The following is a 25008-nucleotide window of genomic DNA, read 5'->3' as shown; positions in this document are numbered from 1 at the left end:
GTTGACTGACTGACTGGTTGGTTAGTTGACTGACTGACTGACTGGTTGGTTAGTTGACTGACTGACTGGTTGGTTGGTTGGTTGGTTGACTGACTGACTGACTGACTGGTTGGTTGACTGACTGGCTGACTGACTGGTTGGTTGGTTGACTGACTAACTGACTGACTGACTGACTGACTGACTGACTGACTGACTGACTGACTGACTGACTGGTTGGTTGGTTGGTGCATTGGTTGACTGACTGACTGACTGACTGACTAATTGATTGATTGATTGGCTTGTAGGTTGATTAGTTGGTTGGTAGGTTTGTTTGTTAATCGGTTGATTAATAAGTTGGTTGGTTAGTTTATGGTTGATTATTAGATTTTTTGGTTGATTGATTGATTGATTGGTTGATTGATTGATTGATTGATTGATTGATTGATTGATTGATTGATTGATTGATTGATTGATTGATTGATTGATTGATTGATTGATTGATTGATTGATTGATTGATTGATTGATTGATTGGCTTGTAGGTTGATTAGTTGGTTGGTAAGTTTGTTGATTGATTGATTGACTGACTGACTGATTGATTGTAGGTTGGCTTGTTGGTTGATTAGTTGATGGGTTGGTTGATAGATATATGATAAAAGTGAAGTATTCCTGTAAAACCAAATCTGAATTTCCCGAATAATTACCGCAGTCTACAGTGTCACTTGATCCTTCATGATTTTTAATTTTCAACATTTTATTAAGCTCATTAGGTGCTCAAGAACAATTGCTATGCATGTTAAAAACAGTTGTGCAGTAAATACCTGTATAGTGTCACTTTTGATCAAGTAAATGCAAACATGCTGCATTAAATACTAATGTCTTTAAAATTTGATCAGTAAAATAAAAAATGAAAAAAAGATTTTGTTTAAATAATCTTCATTTGCCCCTGGCCAATAATGGTTTAAAAAAAACTAGATCTGCCTCTTACAAATTATATTGTCATTGTGTAATATAGAATTAGTGTCACAGAAATATTCAAACTGAACTGAACCCATAATTTGAACTGTCATTTGTGTCTGCAGTAACACACACGTGCGGGGATGATTTTCAAACACCTTCAACACAAGAAAGAAACTCAGACAAGCTTGTAACAAGAGTACTGTAATTTTTATAGTTGAACTATCCCTATAACATTTCAGATTAGGGCTTTGTTCAAATTCCTAACTTGTCTTTACAGGCAGCATTAATGAAAAGCGGAAACATTGGCAAGTCAGAGAAGGACGAGGCCCTGATGTTCTTACCATGTATTTAATGGCTGAGACGATCTGGGCAAAGATGAGTTTGCTCTCCAGGTCTGACAGGCGTCCTCTGGTGGTGATGCGTGAGAACAGATCGCCTCCGCTGCCGTACTCCATAGCGAGGTACACATGCTTACCCGTCTCAAGCACTTCATACAGACGAACGATGTTTGGATGGGAGAGTTTTTCCATACACATGATCTCTGAGGCAAATAAATTCTGCGACTTCTTGTCGAGACGTGCCTTGTTAAGAATTTTGACTGCAACACGCTCTGTGTGAGAGACAAAGAGATTGTGAGCTTTCTGTTCTAAATATTGTTGTTGATCAAAATGTATGTTTGAATAAAATCCTTATTTAAATATGTATATGACATTACCTGATTAGGTCTCATCAAAATACAGTTTTAAAATTTGTAAATCAGCAGTTTTCTGCATTTATTTATGCTTTTGAATTGGATTGTGAGACCTTAGTCTTTCTTCCAACAACTTTTAAACTTAAGAAGTTCAAAATAAGTGACTTTTATTAACATTTCTAATAGTTTAAAGTGATTTATTGACTGTGTTCGTGTTATATATTGCCCTGCAAAAACCTTGTAATAAACTGCCTGTGTATTTTCTATTATTTTACAGACTTATTCGTCCATATATTACTTCTTATACATTACATTATGCCAAACTACTTCAACATCAATAAAAGTCACTTTGTTAAACTGTAGAGTTTAATTTCACACATCAAAAGTCAGAGATAAACATCCCATAATGCAATTCACAACTGTAAATAATCGGAAAACTCACACACAAAATGCAGAATTGTTTTTACAGTGAACGATAAAGCACTCAATCACTAAACAGCTTCGGCATATATACATTCAATGAAGATGTATTAAAAATCTCAAAGTAATTGGGTTCGTAATGACTTGAGGTTGTTTAAACACTGACAGAATGTTCATGCCGTGTTGAACTATTTGTTTAAGTATGTGAGTGCAGGCTATACTGTATCATGTTTGATATATATGTAGCCTGAGGCCTCTAATTTATATCATCATGATCAACACATTAGTCTTCAACAGTACATGCCTTCTGATGTCTGATTGGTAATGTCTGACTTTTTAGTATAGACTTATTTTGTATAATTTGAGATAGATTGTGAGCGAAACAAACAGCTTATGGGTCTATTTGTTTTCCGAATGAAAAATCTATATTATATCAAGTAAATATTATCTGCCATGAAGAGATTTTGTGGATTTCCTTCAATAAATATATCAGAACTAAATTTGGATTAGTAATGTGCATTGCTAAGCACTCAATTTAGACAAACTTAAAGGTGATTTTCCCAGTATTTTCTTTTTTTATGTACATTTCACAATGTACTGCCAGTCACTGAAAATGTGTGTGAGTGTATGACCCCTGTTGAGGTCTGTCAGAGGTGTTTTTACCAACTAAACATGCTGAATCAGCCCTGGTCAGGTTGTAGAATCTGAGAATTGATATGCTGTAACCTGGTGGTTGTTCATATTTGTTTTGCGAGAGCGATCAGTATTGGCACAATTCAAACTATTATCACTCAAAAAAATGATTCAAAGATGATTCCTTGAATTTACTCAATTTTTTTAAGTTAAGTGGATGTAAACAATTTATTTGGGCTGAATTTAACCAAACAAATTAAGTTGAACATTATCAAATTAAATTTGTTTGTTTAAACTTAGCACAAATAAATAGTTTGCAACAGTTCTGCATGCAACACTTTTTTACCTGCCTATTATTAAGTTATTAACTGTTCATTATTTATAAAGCATGACCCCAATTCTGCATCCTTAATCCTACCCAAAACCTAAAGCAAACTTCCGCCTTACTAACTATTAATAACCAGCTAATTACTAGTATATTAAGCTAGTAGTGTTAGTTTATGGTTTGTTAATACCGTGGATTGTGACCTAAAGTGTTACCCTTACTTTATTTTTAAGTAAAGTCAACTTGTTTCTTTTAAGGCAGTGGCTTCATTCGTTTTTAGTAACTAATCATTTACATTTACATTTAGTCATTTAGCAGACGCTTTTATCCAAAGCGACTTACAAATGAGGACAAGGAAGCAATTTACACAACTAAGAGCAACAATGAATAAGTGCTATAGGCAAGTTTCAGGTCTGTAAAGTCTAAGAAGGGAAGTATTAGTAGTATTAGTTTTTTTTTTTTTTTTGGGTACAGTTAGTGTGATATTCAGAGAGGCAATTGCAGATTAGGAAGTTTAGTGGAGACTAAATAGTTGAGTTTTTAGTCGTTTCTTGAAAGTAGCGAGTGACTCTGCTGTTCTGATGCAGTTAGGGAGTTCATTCCACCAACTGGGCAGATTGAGCGTAAGCGTTCGCGAAAGTGATTTCTTCCCTCTTTGGGACTGAACCACGAGGCGACGTTCATTCACAGAACGCAAGTTTCTGGAGGGCACATAGATCTGCAGAAGTGAGAGCAGATAAGAAGGAGCAAGGCCAGAAGTCACTTTGTAGGCAAACATCAGAGCTTTGAATTTGATGCGAGCAGCAACTGGCAGCCAGTGCAAACGGACTAGCAGCGGAGTGACATGTGCTCTTTTAGGTTCATTATAGACCACTCGTGCTGCTGCATTCTGCATTATGTTGATTTAAAATGTATAGGACAAAAAGTCAAGACAACAAATATTTTATGTTGATTTAACTTATTTTAACAGGTCTTAACTACAAGTTCTGCAGAGTCTAATGATATTTCAGTCATTTTAATTGATGTAAGTTGAGATGACTAGAAAAGTTAAGTTGATTCCACTCAAAAATTTTAGGCAGCAACAATTCTTTTACAACGTAAGTGCAAGAATAACTTATTGTTAGTAATATTTCAAGATGAACACAAAGTAAGCTGGGTTTACTTGATTGTCCAAACATGATTAGGTAAAATAATCTTCAAATACGATGCATCCTCCTTGACCTTGAGTGTAAATTCTTTGTACCAATTTTCAATGCAAGTGTTAGATCACACTCTCTACGCCAGATAAATAAGATCTGTAGCCCCGGACGCCAGATCCTGTCAGAAATTGTCTGTTTCTCTGGTTACACAGACAAAAAGTCAGCGGAGCTGCCCAATACCTAAACCTGTTAACCAGTATTTACTTGAATAACAGTCTCCTATCAATAGGAGTTGACTAAAGAGAGGGGCAGATGCAGGAGACAGAGTAATGATGATAAAGAATGAGCAGAATTTATCCTCCTAGGGCATGTTTAGGGTTGTTTAAAATACTTTGAATGTTTTACATTTTGTTACAGACATACAGTGTCATTCTGTAATTGTTTTGCAGCATATTAAATGTCCCAAACCCTATTTTTAACTGTCTAAAATGGGAAAAAATTTTGTTTTCACTCTCTGACACTCAAAGCAAGTTTTAAAAAATGGCTATGTTGTATACGAATTAAAAAAAACATTCAGGAAAAGGTGTTTTATGTAAATTCGGACCACGAGTCTACATATGGACATCATTTTTCTCTAAAAGTACATCATATCACAAGTTAATACTTAGATTTTTATTCTAATTAGGTTCTGATAAGCCCAAATAGCAAAGAGAAATAAAAATTGCATTTAAAAAACACCTCATGCCTTAAAAGGTTATGGAATAATCTTAGTTGCGTATGATTAAATGCTGAGACTTTGGATTAATCCAACAAGTGTTATTAGATCAAAAGCAACAGCAATGGAAAATTACCACTTCACAACATTGTTCAGAGACAATACAGACCTTGAAATGAAGATATTCTCTTATCAGTCATAAGTTTATAACAACAGGAAAAAATAATGAAATAATTATAGGAAAAAGGTAATAATAAAATATAAAAACATAATAAAATGACAAATAATAATCAATAGTAATTAAATCATTAACTAATAATCAATAAAATGTTATTATGATAATTATATAAATGACTAATGATCATATGATTAAATAAAATAATTAAATTAAGACTAAATTAGTATAAACAAATGAAAATAAAACAACACAAATAAATAGTTGTTTTCTCGAAACAACACACGTAAGTTTGCAACAAGGATTCTCAGATCCTCCGATAGATTCTTCACAGGTTTTTGTTAGTTAATGTTAGTTATTGTATTTAACATGAACAATACATTTACTACAGTATTTATTAACATTTGTTAATTAGTTAATGAAAATAAAGTCATTCATTGTTAGTTCATAACTCAGAGCATTAACTAATGTTAAAAAGCACAACTTAGGATTTTAATAATATGTTAGTAAATGCTGAACTATGATTAATAAGTGCTGCACAAGTGTTGTTTATTCTTTCCTCTCAGAAAAAAAACATTAATCAATGTATGAAACCTTGTAAAGTGTGACCAAATTCTCCTGTCATTAAATATTTTGTATAGACCATTTCAATGTGGTCATGTCATTGACCCATGAACATTTCTTGCTTGTTATCAAACTATTTCATAACTGTAAGAGGAGGCAATTCAATCATAACTTAATATTAAAACAGCTCTCATAACATTATTGATCAATATGTGGACATTTTTGGATTCTCAGAAGCTATAGAAAATAAATATAAAACAGCAAATATAGGACCGTTGGTATTGTTTCAACACAATCTCACGGCAATTCGTAACTTTTTCATTTAGTGGCTAATTCGTACGAATTCGTACGATCTAATTCGTACATTTTAGTACGATTTGCTCATCCCCCAATGACGGTTGGGTTTAGGGGTGGGGTTAGGTGCCACGCCTCCTTTTTAAAATCGTACAATCTCTTAGGACTGAACTCGTACGAATTCGTACGATTTAGCAAAACGTAAAATACTTAAGTTTTCTCGTGTTTACATTCTTCAAAATAGTCTATATACTCAAAAACATGTACTTTGCTGTTTGTTTAAACTACTTATATAAAATGAGCTGAAACAACACAATTCTTGAGGTTTTTTGAGAACAACTTAATTGTTTTATATTCAATCCACTTACATTTGTAAAAACTAATAAGTTAACTTAATTTCTTTATGTTGTCTTAGCACAAATCGATAGTGTGGAACCCATCGTTTTTTACAGTGTACTGAAAACAATACTTGACAAAAGGCGCACATGCAACTTTTATAAACAAGCCGTCTCATTTTTAATAGATATTTCTGCGTATTGTTTCATATTTCAGGCTTTATAGTCTTATTAAAGGTCTTTTTAAAATATGTGGTAAAATGCTTGCGAGGTCTCCCCGCAGGGCTGTTTCTTTAACAAGCATTTCAACTTAGGCACCAAAAACATTCGAGTGATTCACAGAGGGGGTCCTGTAAAGCTGAGGAGATTACATGCGCGGATCAACTCGTGGCCACCAACACGAACAGACCCTGTTAAAGTGTGCCGCCTGCTGTCTGGGGCTGCGAACTGACTGAACACAGCTATAAACACAACCAAACTGAAGGATATGAGGATCTTATTTCTTTAGATAAGTATGACAAAGTGTAAAATTCTCCATTAAAAATAAATAAATAAATTATATATATATATATATATATATATATATATATATATATATATATATATATATATATATATATATATATATATATATATATATATGTATATATATATATATATATATATATATATATATATATATATATATATATATATATATATATATATACATATATATATATATATATATATATATATATATATATATATATACATATATATATATATATATATATATATATATATATATATATATATATATATATATATATATATATATATATATATATATATATAGTTGAAGTGAGAATTATTAGCCCCTTTTTGATTTTTATTTTCTTTTTTAAATATTTCCCAAATTATGTTTTCACAGTATGTCTGATAATATTTTTTCTTCTGGAGAAAGTCTTATTTGTTTTATTTCAGCTAGAATAAAAGCAGTTATTACTTTTTTTAAAAACATTTTTGGGACAAAATTATTAGCCCCTTTAAGCTAATTTTTGTTTTTGATAGTCTACAGAGCTGACCGTCGTTATACTATAACTTGCCCGATTACCCTAACCTGCCAGGTTAACCTAATTAACCTAGTTAAGCCTTTAAATGTCACTTTAAGCTGTATAGAAGTGTCTTGAAAAATATCAAGTCAAATATTATTTACAGTCATCATGGCAAAGATAAAATAAATCCGTTATTAGAAATAAGTTTTTTAAACTATTATGCTCAGAAATGTGCTAAAACAATCTTCCCTCCATGAAACAGAAATTAGGGAAAAAAATAAACAGGGGCGCTAATAATTCTGACTTCAACTGTATATATATGTGCATAGACAAGTCATTCGCAGATTAGTGGCTAATATGGTTAATAATAAATGTTTTATCATAAAATTAGCTTACATCCCATTCATGATTATGATAATAGAGTGTACTTTATAGCTACCTTTTTATTTAAATTTTTAATTTAAATTTTTTACTAAATCATCACTGCATTAAACAATTACATTTTCTAAATCCTATATGATTAACTGTAATTGGAATGAAATTGACAATGTGTCATTTAAATTTTCCAAAACATCTTTTAAAACAATTAGTTTGCTGAGAAGTGAGAACTTTCACAGGTTTTATTGCATTTATAATATTTCCATTCAGACATTGTGGCACGACTGTTAAAATACATTATTAACTCACTGAAACTGACTTCTGATTTTCTTACCTTTGGTCAACTCATGAACAGCAAGTTTGACCTGGGAGAAATTTCCAGTCCCTATTTCTCCTCTGAGATCGTAGAAACCTATCCTGCGGCCCAGAATGATGTCATTGATGACCCGGTCGTTGTGGGACATGTCATAGAGGACCCTCTCGAAGGCTGTCTGCTTTGCTCGTTGTTCGGGTGTGAGAACCGGAGGCTTTCGTGCTTCTGCCTCTTTCTGAACGGGTTGTGCTGCTGCCTCATTCTTTCCTTTCTTTGCGTGCCGCTTTGCCCAGATATTTAGTGTTTTGGTACCTTGGATAAGACAAAAAAAAAAAGGAAATTACCAGTGAAGTCAAATTACTTCTGTTAATAAAAATGTATGTAATAACAGTGGTGAACACTGTTTTTGGGTCACTCTAAATAAAAACTCAAGAAGGCTGTTACCACTACACAGTTTAACACATTATTGTAACTTAAAAATTCTAAAATGCTTATTAAATTAAAACTTTTAAGTTACCAGAATAATTTTATTAAGTTTTCGAAACAGAAAATTATTAATAATTACAACAATTAAAAAATGTGGCTAATTTAAAGGCAAATATATCTGTTAGTTACTTTAAAACAATATTTAACTTGTAGCAACCCAAAGAAATTGGGTTGATAACTCAATTTTTCCACACTAATGATGTTTTTTTTTTTTTTTATGTCCACACACTGATGTTTTTTGTTATTTTTTATACTGATAATATGGAACAGCTCATTTTTTTGTTTTGTAAACCAATGAAAACCTGTGGTTTAATACAAATAAAAAATTACCAGAAAACAAAAATTTGAACAGTACATTTAAAACCAAACAAAAAATTTACAATTTCAGCTACTTAATTTATTTGAGGTTCTAAACTTGAAAAAATGCAGTTACATACATAACACTGGATTTGTTTTCAATTTTAATTTAAAAAACAAATTGAAACAACTTATTTTTTTGAGTACTCGACTTTAAAATTAGATTTTTTTGCTATGTAAAAATGCCTCTTAGTGAAGAGGAAAAAATTTGGCTAACATATAAAGCTTGTAGTCTGAACCTCATTTTGTTAGATGTTGTTGTAACTTGAATATATTAATGCAAACTGTTGCGTTAATTTTTTTGTTTGTTTGTTTTGTTTAAACAATATTTTTAGAGTGTATGGAAACTGAAAATTGATAATGAAAAATAACATGCATTACAAAAACATTCTAATGAATTAAAAGAATAGTTCGGCCAAAAATCACAATTACCCCATAATTCACCATTCTCTGATATATATATATATATATATATATATATATATATATATATATATATATATATATATATATATACATATTTTTTTTTTTTTTTTTTTTTTTTATTTAAACAGGGACAATGTACAACATGACATGTTGTGCCAGAGTTAGCTATAAAGCTAATTTACATCTGTAGTCCCTGGGATATATATACTGTATATATATATATATATATATATATATATATATATATATATATATATATATATATATATATATATATATATATATATATATATATATATATATATGACCTTCTTATATCAGACAAACACTGTAAAAAAAAGTAAAGTAAAGTTTTACATTTGATCCTCGCTCTTTTGTGTTGAATAATGGTGTTCATAGATAGTGGCTTTTGTTTTGAAACATCTAAATGTGCATAAATCTATCATTAGCAAACCCATTCACCTCCAGAGGGGAATCACAGGGGGGTTTGACCACCCTAATTAACACTTGATCCCCCTGAAGGACATCAAAACTAGATTTATGGGGGTTAGCCCTTTAAAAAATACCTTTCTCTGATCTCTGATCTATATCTTAAATATTAATAATTAAAAATTTATAGTACAAATATACATTTGACCCCCTATAACAGTTCATACCATTGTGAATCACGCCAATCAATGCTGGGAAAAATATCATTCAACAGTCTGAAACTGGCAGTTCTAGAGCACTGATAGACCTCTTAAGTATTCACACGCACAATTAGGTGCTTCCTAGTAGGAATGATAGACACAATAAAATATTGCACTTTTGCACAGTACTGTATATTCTCACCCAACATTACAGTTTTGTATAAATTGTATATATAACTTGTGTTTATAATTGTATAAAAAACTTTACTGCCTTGATACAGTACATGCCTTTAAATCACAAGGTTTGTAATGTCAAGGGAAATGTAAATCTAGTGCAAAAGCGATGGCCGTGTCAGTAAGACTGGAACACTTCCTCTCAGTGACCTTCTACGTTGAACATTTACAGGTTTACAGAGGCTTAATCTTTCAAAGACAGGGTGAACCGGGATCATGACACTAGTGTCTCTGCTCGTAATAGTCTGGAGGATCGAACATCGAGTTCATGCCGTGCAAAAGTCCTTATTAGGTCAGGCAATTCATCACCCTTGTTTTGTTATTTATTATTTGTTCAAATGTACTTAAACCCTTGTGGGGTTATAGAATTCTACATTCTGTTTGTCCTAAAATGACCCGCCTTCACTAAACTTCTAAAATAAAGCACAATTTTTTTATTTATTTCAATCCTCAGAACTACTGGATGAAGAAATTGCATGGAGATATAACTTTATCATTCATCACAATTTCTGTATGTGTTTAATCAATATTAATATCAATATTAAATCGCAATATTAAATTTTTAAACTAAAGTATATCAAATTTTATAATGCAAAAGCAAGACAGAAATTATAATAAATACGCCTAGTCGGTGTAAATCACCAATACCAATGTGTGTGTGTGTAATAAGTGTTTTTTACTTTTTGAAATACACTCACCGGCCACTTTATTAAGTACACGTGTCTAACTGCTTGTTAATACAAATTTCTAATCAGCCAATCACATGGCAGCAACTCAATGCATTTAGGCATGTAAGACGATCTGCTGCAGATCAAATCGACCATCAGAATGGGGAAGAAAGGTGATTTAAGTGACCGTGGCATGGTTGTTGGTGACAGACGGGCTGGTCTGAGTATTTCAGAAACTGCTGATCTACTGGAATTTTCATGCACAACCATCTCTAGGGTTTACAGAGAACGGTCTGAAAAATCTCTGAAAAAAAATCACCGGATGCCACTCCTTTAAGCTAAGAACAGGAAACTGAAGCTACAATTCGCACAGGCTCACCAAAATTGGACAATAGAAGATTAGAAAAACGTTGCCTGGTCTGATGAGTCTCAAATCCTGTTGCCATATTCGGATGGTAAAATCAGAATTTAGCATCAACAACGCGTTGTATCAACAGTTCAGGCTGGTGATGGTGGTGTAATGGGGTGGCGGCACTTGGGCTCTTCGCACACTTTGGGCCCATTCAGGCACGTGCACACATAGGGCTCAACCTGTGCAGTGCACATGCCCTTTTTAGTCTTGGATAAAAAGTGCCCTTCCAAAATGATCAAAAGTGCCCCCGCGACACATACCGCCCTTCAGTAGGCACTCGACAACACCGCTGATCAGAACGCGAGCAACAACCCCGATCTTCAGTATGCGTGCGACCTCAGTCCAGTAGAGCACCTTTGGGATGTGGTGGAACGGGAGATTTGCATCATGGATGTGCAGCCAACAAATCTACAGCAAGTGCGTGATGCTATCCTGTCAATTTGGATCAAAATCTCTGAGGAGCATTTCCAGTGCCTTGTTGTACCTATGCCACGAAGGTTTAAGGCAGCTCTGAAGGCAAAAGTGGGTTTAACCCGGAAATAATAAGGGGTACCTAATAAAGTGGCCGGTGAGTGTATATCACGTCTATAGAGAGTCCCTGTAAACCACCAATACCAATGTGTGTGTGTACATTGTATTCCTTCACATTGTGGGGACCAAATGCCCCCACACGTTTAGCAATACCAATAAATTGACCTTACAGAGACATTTGCTTGGTCCACATAGAGAAAACGATTCGTAAATCATTAAAAAAAAGATTGGTTTAGAGGTATAAAATATACAGTTTGAAAATTATAAAAATCACTTATGTCTATGAGAAATCTTTAAAAAGCCTTAAAAAGAGTTGATTCCTTTTTCTTTGGCTTAGTTCATCAGGGGTCACCACAGTGGAATGAACCGCCAACTTATCCCAGCATATGTTTTAAAAAGCGGATATCTTTCCAGCTGCAACCCAGAACTGGGAAACATCCATACACACTCATAAAAATAGCTCTAAGATTTTTCTTTTTCTGCTGCTTAAAGGATACTTAGGTCAACAGTAGACCCTAATTGACCTATTCAAATATCAAATCTAGATGTATGAGATGTTAAATGTTAAAAACAAAATAATTACAGTATAAACCTTTGAAACCCGTCAAAAAAATCTTAACTCACTTAATTGACCTTTGAAACGGAATTGATCTGCTCACCAGTTTCACGTGGCATGTTTAGAGTCGCATCTCTATAGATGTTCTTTTATAATCCTAATCCATGTCTGTCCTTTCTATTTTAGCTCAAACGTCCAGTATGTGTGCTCTGGAGGCAAGATCAGTCTGAATAGGAAAGTCTTTAAGCAGGGTGGATTAAGAGCCTCTCTAAGACCATGCATCACAGGTTGCAGAGTCGACACACTTCTAAAAATACACAGAATAGCCACTGAACTACTTTCAATATCAGTAATACTAAATAAAAAGCAGCATGAAAGCAATTAAAGTATCGATTAAGAATAATATCAAGGCTTGAAAAATAAATGCTACAACACTAAACTGACTTCACTTCAATTAAATGTCATGTTAAGTCTTGTACTATAGTAAATATGCATTTGTTGGACCAGAAGAACAGTATCAGATCAGATCAGTACATTAAAAGCTGAAATAAAAGATGTTAAAACATTGCAGATCTATGAAACAATGAGTATTATCTCAAGCACTACTACATATATGCAGTTAACCGAGGATCAGCATTTAAAATGCAATAAAGAATCTTTCAATATCTCTTTTCCTGTTGTTATATTATTCATAAATCATACAAACAGGTGTACTACTGCTCATAAAACAGGTCTAACATGGTTAACTACTACAACAGCAGAGCTATAAAAGATTGTACATACACACGTTGCTGTTTATTTAATATAAATATACTCTATTCATTGAAGAAATCTTTACCTGGTAGCTGTGGATCCTTCATTCTGTTGTCTGTATGTATGAATGAAGAGCGCAGCGACCGTCTCTCACTCGGCAGCCTTTAATCCTCCACCGATCACTAGCACCCAATCCAATTAGACGCATGTAATAATAATCAAGCTGCAACACACCTCAGTGAAGCTGCGCAAATGCTGCTCACAAACAGCACACTCAGTAACTACTGTACTACTGTGATACTAGCAGATAGTGCTACTGCTGAGGCTGTGGATTAAAGTTAGTAATGCTGTTGTGTGTTAAATGTAGTAAATAAAGATCAGTTTCTGATTGTTTCACTTCTTTACACTTCAATGTATCATCAGTAGTCAAAGGGATTCATTTTGTTTTGCCTGTATATATGTTTTTGACTCTAAAAATTATGATAGACACTGATATGAAGAATCATGGTATGAGGTTGAAAATCTGCAATGTTCTACTTAGAAAAATTCACATATTGGTGGCCCAAGTTAATTACCAATGTCAATCACCAATACCAATGTGTGTGTGTAATAAGCGTTTTTTTACTGTAGATAATACAGTACGCCTAAGAAAAGTCCTAGTAAACCACTAATATCAATGTGTGTGTGTGTGTGTGTGTGTGTGTGTGTGTGTGTGTGTGTGTGTGTGTGTGTGTGTGTGTGTGTGTGTGTGTGTGTGTGTGTGTGTGTGTGTGTGTGTGTGCAATAAGTTTTTTTTTTTACTGTTTAAAACACATTATGCCTATGGAGAGTCCCTGTAAACCACCAATACCAATGTGTGTGTGTGTAATAAGTGTTTTTTTTACTGTTTAAAACATATTATGCCAATGTAGAGTCCCTGTAAACCACCAACACCAATGTGTGTGTGTGTGTGTGTGTGTGTGTGTGTGTGTGTGTGTGTGTGTGTGTGTGATATGCGTGTATTGTACTGTTTAAAACACATTTTGCCTATGAAGGGTCCTGTAAACCACCAATATCATTGCGTATGTAATAAGCTTTTTTTTTTGTTTAAAACACATTATCCCTATGGAGAGACCCTGTAAACCACCAATACCAACATGTGCGTGTGTGTGGAATAGGCCTTTTTTTTTACAGTTTAAAACACATTATCCCTAAGGAGAGTCCTTGTAAACCACCAATGCCAACATGTGTGTGTGTGTGTGTGTGTGTGTGTGTGTGTAATAAGCATTTTTTACTGTTTAAATACATTACGCATATGGAGAGTCCCTCTAAACGACCAATATCAGCGTGTGTGTGTGTGTGTGTGTGTGTGTGTGTGTGTGTGTGTGTGTGTGTGTGTGTTTGTGTGTGTGTGTGTGTGTGTTTGTGTGTGTGTGTGTGTGTGTGTGTGTGTGTGTGTGTGTGTGTGTGTGTGTGTGTGTGTGTGTGTGTGTGTATAATAAGCATTTCTTTTACTGTTTAAAACACATTATCAATATGGAGAGTCCCTGTAAACCACAAATACCAACATTTGTGCATTTGTGTGTGTGTGTACCTTGTACTCATTATGTACACTGTAGGGATGTCCCCATAAATTTAGCAATACCAGTCAATATGGGGACATTTGCTTGGTACAATATAAAATTATTGTTTGATATAAAAGTTATTTAAAAAAAATCAATGTCTATAAGAGTCGAAGAAGGTTGCTGGTTCAAGTAGGGGCCTGTTGGCATTTCTCTATATGGAGTTTGAATATTCTCCCCGATGTGTTTGTGTGGGTTTCCTCTAGGTGCTCCGGTTTTCCCCCCTGTCCAAACACATGCAGTGCAGGTGAATTTGATGAACTAAGCTGGCCATAGTGTATGAGTGTGTGTGTGAACGTGAGAGTGTATGGGTGTTTCCCAGTACTGGGTTGCAGCTACAAGGACATCCGCTGTGTAAAATATATTTGTCCCAACACAAATCGTGTGGACGCCAGCACAGTGTGAGGAAAAGTAAATACAGAACTATGTTCAAGAAAAGAATAAACGTTTGAAAATAAATTTTCAGTTTAGCATTTCCTTATTCCTCCAACAGTAGTGTAATTTAATTATTTACCTGCCTGCACTATTATCTATGTATCTATGTATCTATCTATCTATCTATCTATCTATCTATCTATCTATCTATCTATCTATCTATCTATCTATATATATATATACACACACACACACACACACACACACACATACACACACACACACACATATATATATATATATATATATATATATATATATATATATATATATATATATATATATATATATATATATATATATATATATATATATATATGCAGGAATTTGTTGATTTTATATAAATGTATTTAATTATTTGCATATTTATTTATTTAATTTCTTATTTATGCAGGAATTTGTGGATTTATTTACTCATTTATTTATATATTTGCGTATTTATTTAAATATTGTTTTTGCAGTTTTTGTCCTCGTATTCTAATATTCATTCATTCATTCAAGTAGTCGTTTTTTAACTCTACCGTGATACCAAGCGATGACAAAGTGGTTAAAACAAATTCCAGGCTACTTTACCTTACTCAGTGAAATGAGTTGACCCGCTAGCATGACGTCGTGCAGTGACGTGGTTTCCGCCGTCCTCCTCTAGGTTGTGTTTACAGTCAGATTTGGCGGGAGAGGATTAGATTATCTGCTTTCGGTTCACAGCAGCGCGTTCGGTTGAGAGTTTTTGTGCGTCGATGGCGGCGACCGCGTCTGCAGCTCCCGCGGAATCGGAGTTGGACCGCAGCGGGGCTGAAGAAGAGCCCCGGGGCACCGAGCCGGAGGAAGACGCGGGGAGCGGGCAAACCGGGCCCACCGCGGGCGCACAGCAACACCGGCTCGCCAGGCTTCCGCTGTCCCGCATTAAAACCCTGATGAAAGCAGATCCGGATGTGACTCTGGCGAGTCAAGAGTCCGTGTTCATCATAGCTAAAGCTACGGTGAGACACACGTACACGTGCTGCCTGAGTTTACCCCTCTCCCCAAGTGTTTTATTCCAGTTTTGTATGTCTGTCATGATTACACTGTTTTTGTTTTATGCCTGGCAAGTGTTCCGTCGATAAGTCCTATCCTGTCAGATTTTTCCATTCAAAAAATAGGTAGCATAGTGTGTAATCAAAATATAAACCGATAGGTAACGTTAGCATATCCATCACGTTGTCCTACCAGCATAAATAAATACTGATGTGGAGGGGTGTAATACGAGCTTGTAATGTCGCCTTAACCTACCCCAAGTCCTAGCCTCGCCCTCATAGAACCATTGTTATCTGACTGGTAGGATAAAATGTCAGGACAGGCGATTTTCTGCCCTAGGCAATATTTTACCTGGTGCCCCTTGCCTCACAGCTCATTCCAGCAATAATCATTGTATACAAACGTTTCACACCGCAGATGCCCTGCCAGCCGCAACCCAGTACTGGGAAACATCTACAGTATATACACTTATTCACACACATATACACTATAGCCAATTTAGCTTATCAATTCTCCTATAGTTTTTTATTTAGTGGGCTGAATAAAAAACATTAAAAAAAACCTGTTTTTTTAGTAAGTGTACTTCTTTGGCTTTTATTTCTGCCATAATAAAAATATATATTTGTAGAGCAACTCATGTTCTGTTGTCATTAATATTTTAATAAACTTTAAATGGCAAAACTGTCCGAGATATGTACAAAAGTGATGCATCAAAGTTTGATTTAAAAAAAAGTCTTGAATGGTTATAAAAATGCTCACAATCATTCAAATAATTTATAAAAACAATAAAAATAATAAAAAATATTGAATGATATTATTGATATTACGTATTTCCGGAAACTTCATACTTCTCTGTTTATCCGTCTGATTTTACAGTCAGTTCCTCTTAGTTTTAAAGAATACTACAACGGCGAACACAGCAAGTGTAAAAGCCATGTCCGTTTTGCAAGGTACCCGCGCAGTCAGCGGCGCCAGGTGAAAGTAAAAATCCAGCTTAAGAGAGACGAACAGAGAGACATTAAAATATTGCATTATTAGTTTTCTATATGATGGATCTGTCATAACAGTACTTCTGTCTGCATATTCTGAATTTTCGAGGTCAAACCAAGGCAGATTTGTTGATTTTGTCAGTCTGGATGAGCCTGTTTGTGCATTAACACCATCAGGGCCAGCTCTTGAATTCACAACACCCAGGACAAGACTTTTGTGAACAGCCCACACTGGTTTAGACATTTACATCTCGGTCAACAACACAATGGTCATTATTGTTTTTCTGCCCGCAGGAGCTTTTTGTTGAAATGATTGCGAAGGACGCTCTCGTTTATGCACAACAGGGAAAGAGAAAAACCCTTCAACGCAAGGACTTGGGTAAGTTATAATGTCAAATCTACAGCTGGTTTACAACACATTCAGGTCTATTTTGACCCAAAAGACTTTAATCCAAGTTTTAAACTTTTTTTTTTTTTTTTTTTTTCAGATTTCTTTAGTTCCGTCTTAAAGGCATAGTTAAAATGAAAAATTAAAATGTACTCACTGTTTACTCTCCCTCAAGTTGTTCCAAACCTTTATGAGTATGTCTCCGTTAGAAAATCTCTCCGAGGAGAATTACTGCTGATCACAAATCTGCGGCTTTTCTATTAAAGGGACAATTCACCCAAAACTGAAAATTCTGTAGTTATTTCCTCTCTCTTTACTTTTCACAAACCAATTTGAGTTTCTTTTGTATGTTGAACGCAAGAGAACATATTTTGACAAATGTTTTGAAATCTCTACCCATCAACTTTTATAGCATTTGTTTTTCTTACTATGGAAGCCCGTAGGTACAGGTAGAGGTGTGAACCTATACTGGTCTCAAGGTTCGGTTACGATTATCATGCCATCGATTCGGTTCATTTCGATATCTCGGTGCATTGACGATGTTATATTTTGGGGGTAGCTATAACAAGCTGTCTGTGTAAACACACACATAGACACACAGCACCACACTGTCTCTCATTCACACACATACACAAACATAGACAGCACCAAACAAATATGCACGCACACACGTTTGCTTCCTTCCTTGCTTGCTCGCTCGCTCAGAAGCAATATTTCGAGACTGCCCACTCCTGTTAAAATTACACCAGAGTTATCGATCGCTCACGCGCTTTATTCGGAAATTTGTTACCGCGCCTATACCCAGAAGTATTGTTGTAACAGCCGAGAGGAAAAGAGAGGGGAGGAAAAGTCACGCCAGATGGTGAAATGGGCCACTGAGAGAGAGAGAGAAAGAGAAAGAGAAAGAAATGGAGTTCACTTTTGCCTTGTTTCCACTGACTGGTACAATACGGTTCGGGTCGGTACGGGTCACCTTTATCAGGCTTGCGTTTCCACTATAAAGGGTACCCTTTTGGTGGGCGTGGTGTAAGACAGAAAGTTTCAGTCGCATCATTCTCATTTGAGGAAATGTCTACAGTAAAGCTGCACAGGTCGTTCACAAATCATATTAAAAGCACTTCTCACAAAACAGATGCTTTACACACATAAATACTTGTGTATAAATGTTTATTACTAACTTTTCTATAAACAGGAGTAGATTATAACTGCAGATCAATATCAAAATAGCCTACTGTAACGTCTGTAATTATATAAAATAAATAAATGAACATATATGAACACATACAGCCCCTTACTGTCTCCGATATGTTACCAACTACAGAAAAACTACACACATCATACATTATGTTCTTAATTAGGTTCGTAACAACACAAAGTATAGCCTACAGTCAGTGAAAACTTCTCATCTGTGTCTGCAATCTTCAGCAGCACATGTCATGTAGCCTCTGTTAGAGAGTAATTTCATCATTCCCAGTTCATATTAGTCCAAAAGGTGATGATAATAATTAAAACAAGGCAGTTTGTTCACGTTTGCTGAAGAAATAACGTGCTCCGTTTTTTTTCCGTGCTCCACTCTTGCGTTTGTGCTTTTCTTTCTGAATATATCATTCTCGCGTTTGTCAGCTTCTCACGGGATCGGGTTTCCAAAGCGCGTCAATAATCAAGCACGTGTTATTATTATCAGCTCAATAAGTTTATTATTTCAGATAGAGACGCGCGGCAAGCGCAAGGAACAAAGCGAAACCGCTCGCGCGTCAGACTGGCTCGTAAAAAAACTGCGAGGCGCAGGGTAGATTCTGCTCTACTCCATGGCTGTGTGGCTGTTCATCAGGACGTTGATATATGAATATATAATTCCGCTGTAATCTCTCGCTGTGTATTTCAAACATGGCGGGTCCTTTGTTTACATTCTGGCTTGTTGTAAGTGATTGACATATCCCTTCTGTAAACCAATAGCGTTCGGCTGCGCGTCTAGCTCCACCTTTTGGTACCCTTTCTTGTGTTTGGGACCCTTTCGAAAGGGTCCCGAAAAAGTGGTACGGTACGGTTTACCAAACCGAACCGTACCGTACCACTCAGTGGAAACGGGCCATTTCATTCCCTCAATCTCAAAGAAATTGAGCTTCTGCTGGAAGTGTCAGTGAAAGCCTGTCCAGAAAACACACACACGCAGTGAAATTGTGCACAGTTATTGCGTTTTTAAGTAGTTGGCGCTTGGAGTGTTGTAAATACACACGCTCACCTCCCTCCAGACAGAGCGCATATGAGATAGATGACATTATGATTAGTACTGAACCGATACTGAATTGTCCGCGTCTGCATCGCGGTGCACCGAAGAACCAATTCATTTTAACACCCCTAGTTACAGGTTTCTAACATTTTTCAAATTAACTTCAACCAACCTCTTGATAATAAGTAACCTTACGTTTTTGGGTGAACTATTCCTTCAAGATGTGCATGAGAATCACAGCCTCTGCTAAATTTTGATTTATGCAGCTCTAACGTAATCACTATGTTGTTTTTTTGTTGCTCAATTACTTGCTGAGTTGTGACATGTATTTGGTGCAAATTGTGTTGTACTGTTGTTTTGTGTGTTGATGTACTGTTTTTTTTTTGTGGTATTTATTCAATAATTAATTGTATTGTGATGTTAATGTTGGCAAATGAGTTTGCCCTCGCAGGGATTAATAAAATTCACTACTACTACCGCTGCTACTACATAATAGTGTAATGTATATTTAGTCTTTTCCCAGTTGCACTTGATTTAACAGTACATGTGCTTGATGTGTGGTTATATAAGGTAACCACTACATGGTTTAAGGTTTAGAGGTGGGATTAGGGAGTGTACTTATTACCCAGCTTATATAATCATAAGTACACAGTATTTACAGGTGAAATGAGGCTGTGAATTAACGTTTTACCCTTTCCCCCATTTCCCATCCGTGTTTGGGACTCCCATCTTACAGTTGATGAGCCATTGTAACATGAAACATTGATCACTTTTTCATTTAAAATTGAAAGTTCATGCAAGTAGAATTAATTTGTTTGGCTGTTTTGGGTAAATTGTGAGTTATATTAGGAATTTAATGATTTTATTTTTATTGCAAAGTGGTTAAAACTGGAAAATCGTGTAATACGGCACTCTTGTAATACTGTGCTACTTATTAAAATCTTATGAAATGCTCTTATGAACTTCATATAATGACACAAATTAAAGGCTCAATATATATGATTGTTTTTTTTTTTTTCAACAAAATATACAAAAACCATTAGAACAGTGTTATTTTGCTGACTCGTTTTGTACTTTTCATTATCTTAAATGTTTCAAAGACTGTTCAAATTCAAAGAAAAATTGATGAGATCAGAATAAATAAAAAGGAAAACAAGGAAACACCTTGTTGAAAAGACACTTTAATATGTTGTTGGGAGGCTCATTTGAATTAGTTTTGTCAACCGACAACCGCCACTTGTTAACTGGTCAGATTAATGTTAAATCATTATTTTAAAAAGTGAATTGATGTGTCTATTTTGTGTCTGACACATTAAATATTGCATTTTAAAATACAGATTTATTTTAACATGCGAACAGCAGCATACAGAACATATTAACAACAGAACATCTTCATGCACCTGCAGTGTTTCCAACAACATAGAAAAAAATCAAATTAATAGTCCTGCCCAGGCCCGGATTGGCTATTCGGGAGCACCGGGAGAATTCCCGGTGGGCCGGTCCGTTTTTTGGCCGTGAGGGCCCCGGTGTGCCTAGCTGCTTGCACTCTCAGCAGTCACACTTTTTTTTCATCTATTTATTTATTTGACCACAGCTTTACTCTTTTTATTCATTATTTTGCCGCAGCGCCGCTCTTCTTATTTATTTTCTTGCAGCCCCGTGAGCAAAATGCAGCCTGCAGGTTAACTAACGTAATGATGATGTAACGTTAACTATCATCATTCGACCCCAAACAGCGAATTCGAATAATTAATATTAATGAATATCACACCTGCTCAATGACAATCAGATAATTCACTACATTAAAAAATCTGACATAACTTGATCAGAAATCTAAAAAGGGGAGAAAAAGATTAAGCCATAAATAGAAAGTAATACCGTGTCTTGCGGGTCACAGTCCAATACTTATTTTTTATTCCTGCCGAAATAGTGCTATTGTGGACCAGTGGTAAACACGTTGTAGTATGACGCTGCCGACGCATGTTCGAATCTCACCTGGAAAATAATTGTTTTTTTCTTTTCATTTTTATTGTTAAGACATATAATACTGTTAGGGCTTTTGAACATTTGAAGCTCTAAAGCAGCTGTTTTCTTGAAAAAGATGTGGTAGTATCATTAGAAACTGAATTGGAAATGGCCTTATTTTAATATAGTCAGTCGTGACTTGAGGTGAGCCGGTCTGGCTTGAAACTCCAGGGCTAAAAATGAGTCCCACTCCGGCCCTGGTCCTGCCCTAGATATTTTTCACCTAAATTACAAATGTAGATTGCAAAACGAAAAACACTGACTGAATCCTTTTGAACTGGCATAGGCTGTTTTTTTTCCAATCATGTTTTTTTTTTCTTCCATAAAATAAAAACTAAAGTTTTTAGCCGACAAGAAAATGAATGAATGAAAGCAACCTATGACGCGGATCCAGGACAGGGGCAATCAGCCTCAGTGCTTGTTTGACATCCACTCGTCTGTGTCAAACTGCAATATTATTCTTTCATTTTGCTTCTTTGGCAAAATATGTCTGAAGGCATGTGTGGTTGGTTGCATGTGTTACCATCCTGCGAGTGAACAAATATGTATTGCACATTTATGCAGGCAAACTTAATATAAAATATTGTGTTTGTTGAAAAATTTGCTATGACAATGACTCTTTTGGTCCAAGTTGACCAATAATGCAAAAATTAAATACTAATTGTAAATGTGCTATAAGAGTCGAGTAGATTAACTCAGAACATCAGTGGCATTGATGCTCTAATGGTTGGTGCTTTTGTTCTCTTTTGGCAGACAATGCTATTGAAGCAATAGACGAATTTGCATTTTTGGAAGGTAAGAGATTTAATGTTATTTCCTGCTGGCAAAGCTCTAAAGGAGCGGGAGAAAGTTTTATGGTTCATTCTGATTTCCTATATTTCGTTACTCCCTTCAAAGCCTCGTTTTCCAGGAATGTCGAACTTAAAAACAAAAGAAATTCTGCCACGGTGTCTGGCTATGTGTGACCTAGCAGAACTTCAATTCTAGGAATTCAGAAACTTAAGACAGCTGGTTAAAACATGAATGTTTCATAAAAGGCGGTCGGCTTTGGTGTTGAGAGTTTTATTTGTTTGCTTTGGTTGTGAATGACCATTAGTAACTCAGACTGAATCTACTGTATCTGTCCTAAATCCTAAAAACGTTTTTTTCATTAGTTTTTGACTCTTCTAAATGATGAAAATACCAAAATAAATGAGAAAATATTTAACAATTATGCTAAGTTAACATTTGTTTATCTGAAAAGCAATGCTAAAGTCAGTTATTATGTTTTGAAAATCTGCGTTCTGTCTTTGTTTTGCTCTCTAACCAGCCCACTGCCAGATTACCCAATTATATTTTAGCACTGCCTTGCTGGAAAACATACTATTTCCACTCAACCATCTTTCGGATGAGACGTTAAACTCTCTGTGGTCATTTAAAATCCCATGGCAATACTCGTTAGGAGTAGGGTTGTAACCAGGGCCGGCCCGTGGCATAGGCAGTATAGGCAAATGCTAAGGGCGCTGTACATTCAGGGGAGCGCCAGAAATGAGCGCGGCTAGGTTGGTTTTGTTTTCGATATTTCTGACACATTCAGTGATAGATGGCAATAACTCAAAAACCTCTTAGCCTAAAAAGATTTAAAGTGTGTTTCCTACAAAAAGTCAAAGCTGGTTATGTTTCACAGCTGTCTTTTTCTCTTTTTCTCTCGACTTTACGAGCACTGCTCGCAATATGCGTTCAGCCGAGAGAGCTTGCGCTGAGCTCTCAGTAAGGGACCGTCTAAAAAAGTGCCTCTTTTTGTTTTTGTTTTTTGCTCCACTCAGCGCGAGCTCTGTGAAACATAACCAGCTTTGTCTTTGTGTAATAAACACACTTTAGATCTTTTTAGGCTTGGAAGTGTTTGAGTTTTTGCCGTCTATCACTGAATGTGTCAGGAATATTGAAAAAAGTTAACGATACTTTGGTGATTCAGGTGTGTGTTTAAACGGACAAATACACTTAAAAATATGTAAACATGTCCATCCTGCGTGTTTTATTTTAAACAACTAATTTTCTCTTGAATGAGCACAAACAGTTACTAAAGTAGTCGAATGCTTTTATTATAGATCTGTGCATTCTTAGTGACACCTCTGTTATCAAACAAAACACGAGAGATTCATTTGCTGCTCTTCACTAAATAACTGTAGTAACTTTAATCAAAATGCAAATACAATTAAAAGTGAATTAGATTTTCTAGCTTTATTTAATTTCTGTATAGGCCATTGATTTTAATAGGCTAAACCTTTTATTTTATTATTAAAATTTTGTAATGTTTGCTATGTATTCTATCATTTGATAACCCATAATAGTTGATGGAAACGCAATGATGCACGTTTTATAAATATACAAAAATATAAGCGCAAAACTGAGTAGGATAAACTTTTTATTCGATAAGAAAAGATGGGAAAAGATGGTATTCTGCGATGGAAATGCTTTTACATAACCAATTCCAGTATGCGCATTTAAAAAAAATCATGCGAGGTTAAAAATGCGTGTGAATGGACAAACCAGCAGGCTGAGCACATTGTAAAACATCTGAAATATTGTTTTGGTCATTCTAAGACGCCATAACCATTTCAGTATTGGTGGTATTTTATTATTAATGACCTCCAGAATCAAGAGCGTCCGTGCTCCACGTCTTTCACCTTCAAACACCACCACGCGTTCATTGCATGTCGTTATTTGTCTTCTAAGGCAGTAATTTATTAAATAAGGAAAATATTGATAGTTTCTCCTACCGCAGCAAATTACGGTTTTACTTTTGATATTTGCCACCAAATAATCAGGAAGGGACGATTTTGACCTGCTTTTGACTCATTAGATGGAAACGCTGCTTTATTTGCACATCTTTTATGCAATATTTCTGTTTTGTGCATGAATTTCATTTGCATCTTTGGATGGAAATGGCTAGTGTAACTTGGGTTAAAGATGTAAACTGTAATGTAAATGTAACCTAAGCCGAATGGAAGGACACTTCAATAAAATAAACAAGTTAAGCCAAGTGTGGAATCGTCTTAAGTGTAAATGCAGCTGTTTTCTTTCTTTTTCACTCTTTTGTAGGTACATTGGACTGACCGAGAAGATGCTTAAATATCAATTAAAAGACTGTCAGCAAGTTCTGAAACTCCATTTCAGAAACTTTGAAAAAATGGTGGCAAAATGGCCGAATTTTTGAGTTTGATACATTTGTATAGTTGTCAAAGTTGTAAAGTTGTAAAATTGTCAATTTTTTTTCTCTATTTTATGATTCTTATGACTGTGTAGTGTTTAAATAAACTGAAGTTATTTTATGTTATC

The 25008-nt window shown here is 35.1% G+C and overlaps 3 protein-coding genes across 8 annotated transcripts in view; 1 reads left to right on the top strand and 2 right to left on the bottom strand.

Annotated features, from left to right (window-relative positions):
• The window catches only part of LOC559131 (serine/threonine-protein kinase NIM1), a 22837-nt gene extending 6912 nt beyond the window's left edge, over window positions 1-15925 (bottom strand). Inside the window, exons 1-5 of one of the 4 annotated variants that reach the window (XM_021479703.3) lie at window positions 15618-15925; window positions 13094-13190; window positions 12359-12562; window positions 7978-8268; window positions 1279-1547 (exon numbers count right to left, since the gene is read on the bottom strand). In XM_021479703.3, the coding sequence (XP_021335378.1) occupies window positions 1279-1547; window positions 7978-8268; window positions 12359-12374 (576 nt within the window). In that variant the 5' untranslated portion in view covers window positions 12375-12562; window positions 13094-13190; window positions 15618-15925. Of the gene's footprint in view, window positions 1-1278; window positions 1548-7977; window positions 8403-11501; window positions 12563-13093; window positions 13191-15617 lie in introns of those variants that run through there. The other 3 variants (XM_005155709.6, XM_073916284.1, XM_073916285.1) reach the window with 3 other exon arrangements.
• Window positions 1-25008, bottom strand: part of LOC141376513 (uncharacterized) — a 214091-nt gene that overhangs the window by 18843 nt on the left and 170240 nt on the right. The gene's annotated exons all lie outside the window — the stretch shown is intronic.
• pole4 (polymerase (DNA-directed), epsilon 4, accessory subunit) lies at window positions 15661-25008 on the top strand. 3 transcript variants are annotated; one of them, NM_001351798.1, is made up of 4 exons: window positions 15661-16024; window positions 17342-17426; window positions 22444-22485; window positions 24772-25008. In NM_001351798.1, exons 1-4 carry the CDS (start codon window positions 15782-15784, stop codon window positions 24783-24785), a joined length of 384 nt encoding a protein of 127 aa, NP_001338727.1. In that variant the 5' UTR covers window positions 15661-15781; the 3' UTR covers window positions 24786-25008. The 3 variants fall into 3 exon arrangements, 2 of the variants coding, with proteins under 2 accessions (NP_001338727.1, XP_017213760.1); XR_012386786.1 differs by having other exon boundaries at window positions 15694-16024; window positions 17536-22485; window positions 24772-25006; XM_017358271.4 differs by lacking the exon at window positions 24772-25008 and having other exon boundaries at window positions 15694-16024; window positions 22444-22868.

This window comes from Danio rerio, chromosome 11 (assembly GCF_049306965.1).
Source record: "Danio rerio strain Tuebingen ecotype United States chromosome 11, GRCz12tu, whole genome shotgun sequence".
Classification (NCBI taxonomy): Eukaryota; Metazoa; Chordata; class Actinopteri; order Cypriniformes; family Danionidae; genus Danio; species Danio rerio.
Note: the sequence above shows the minus strand (reverse complement) of the source record. Positions and strands in the feature narration are given on the sequence as shown.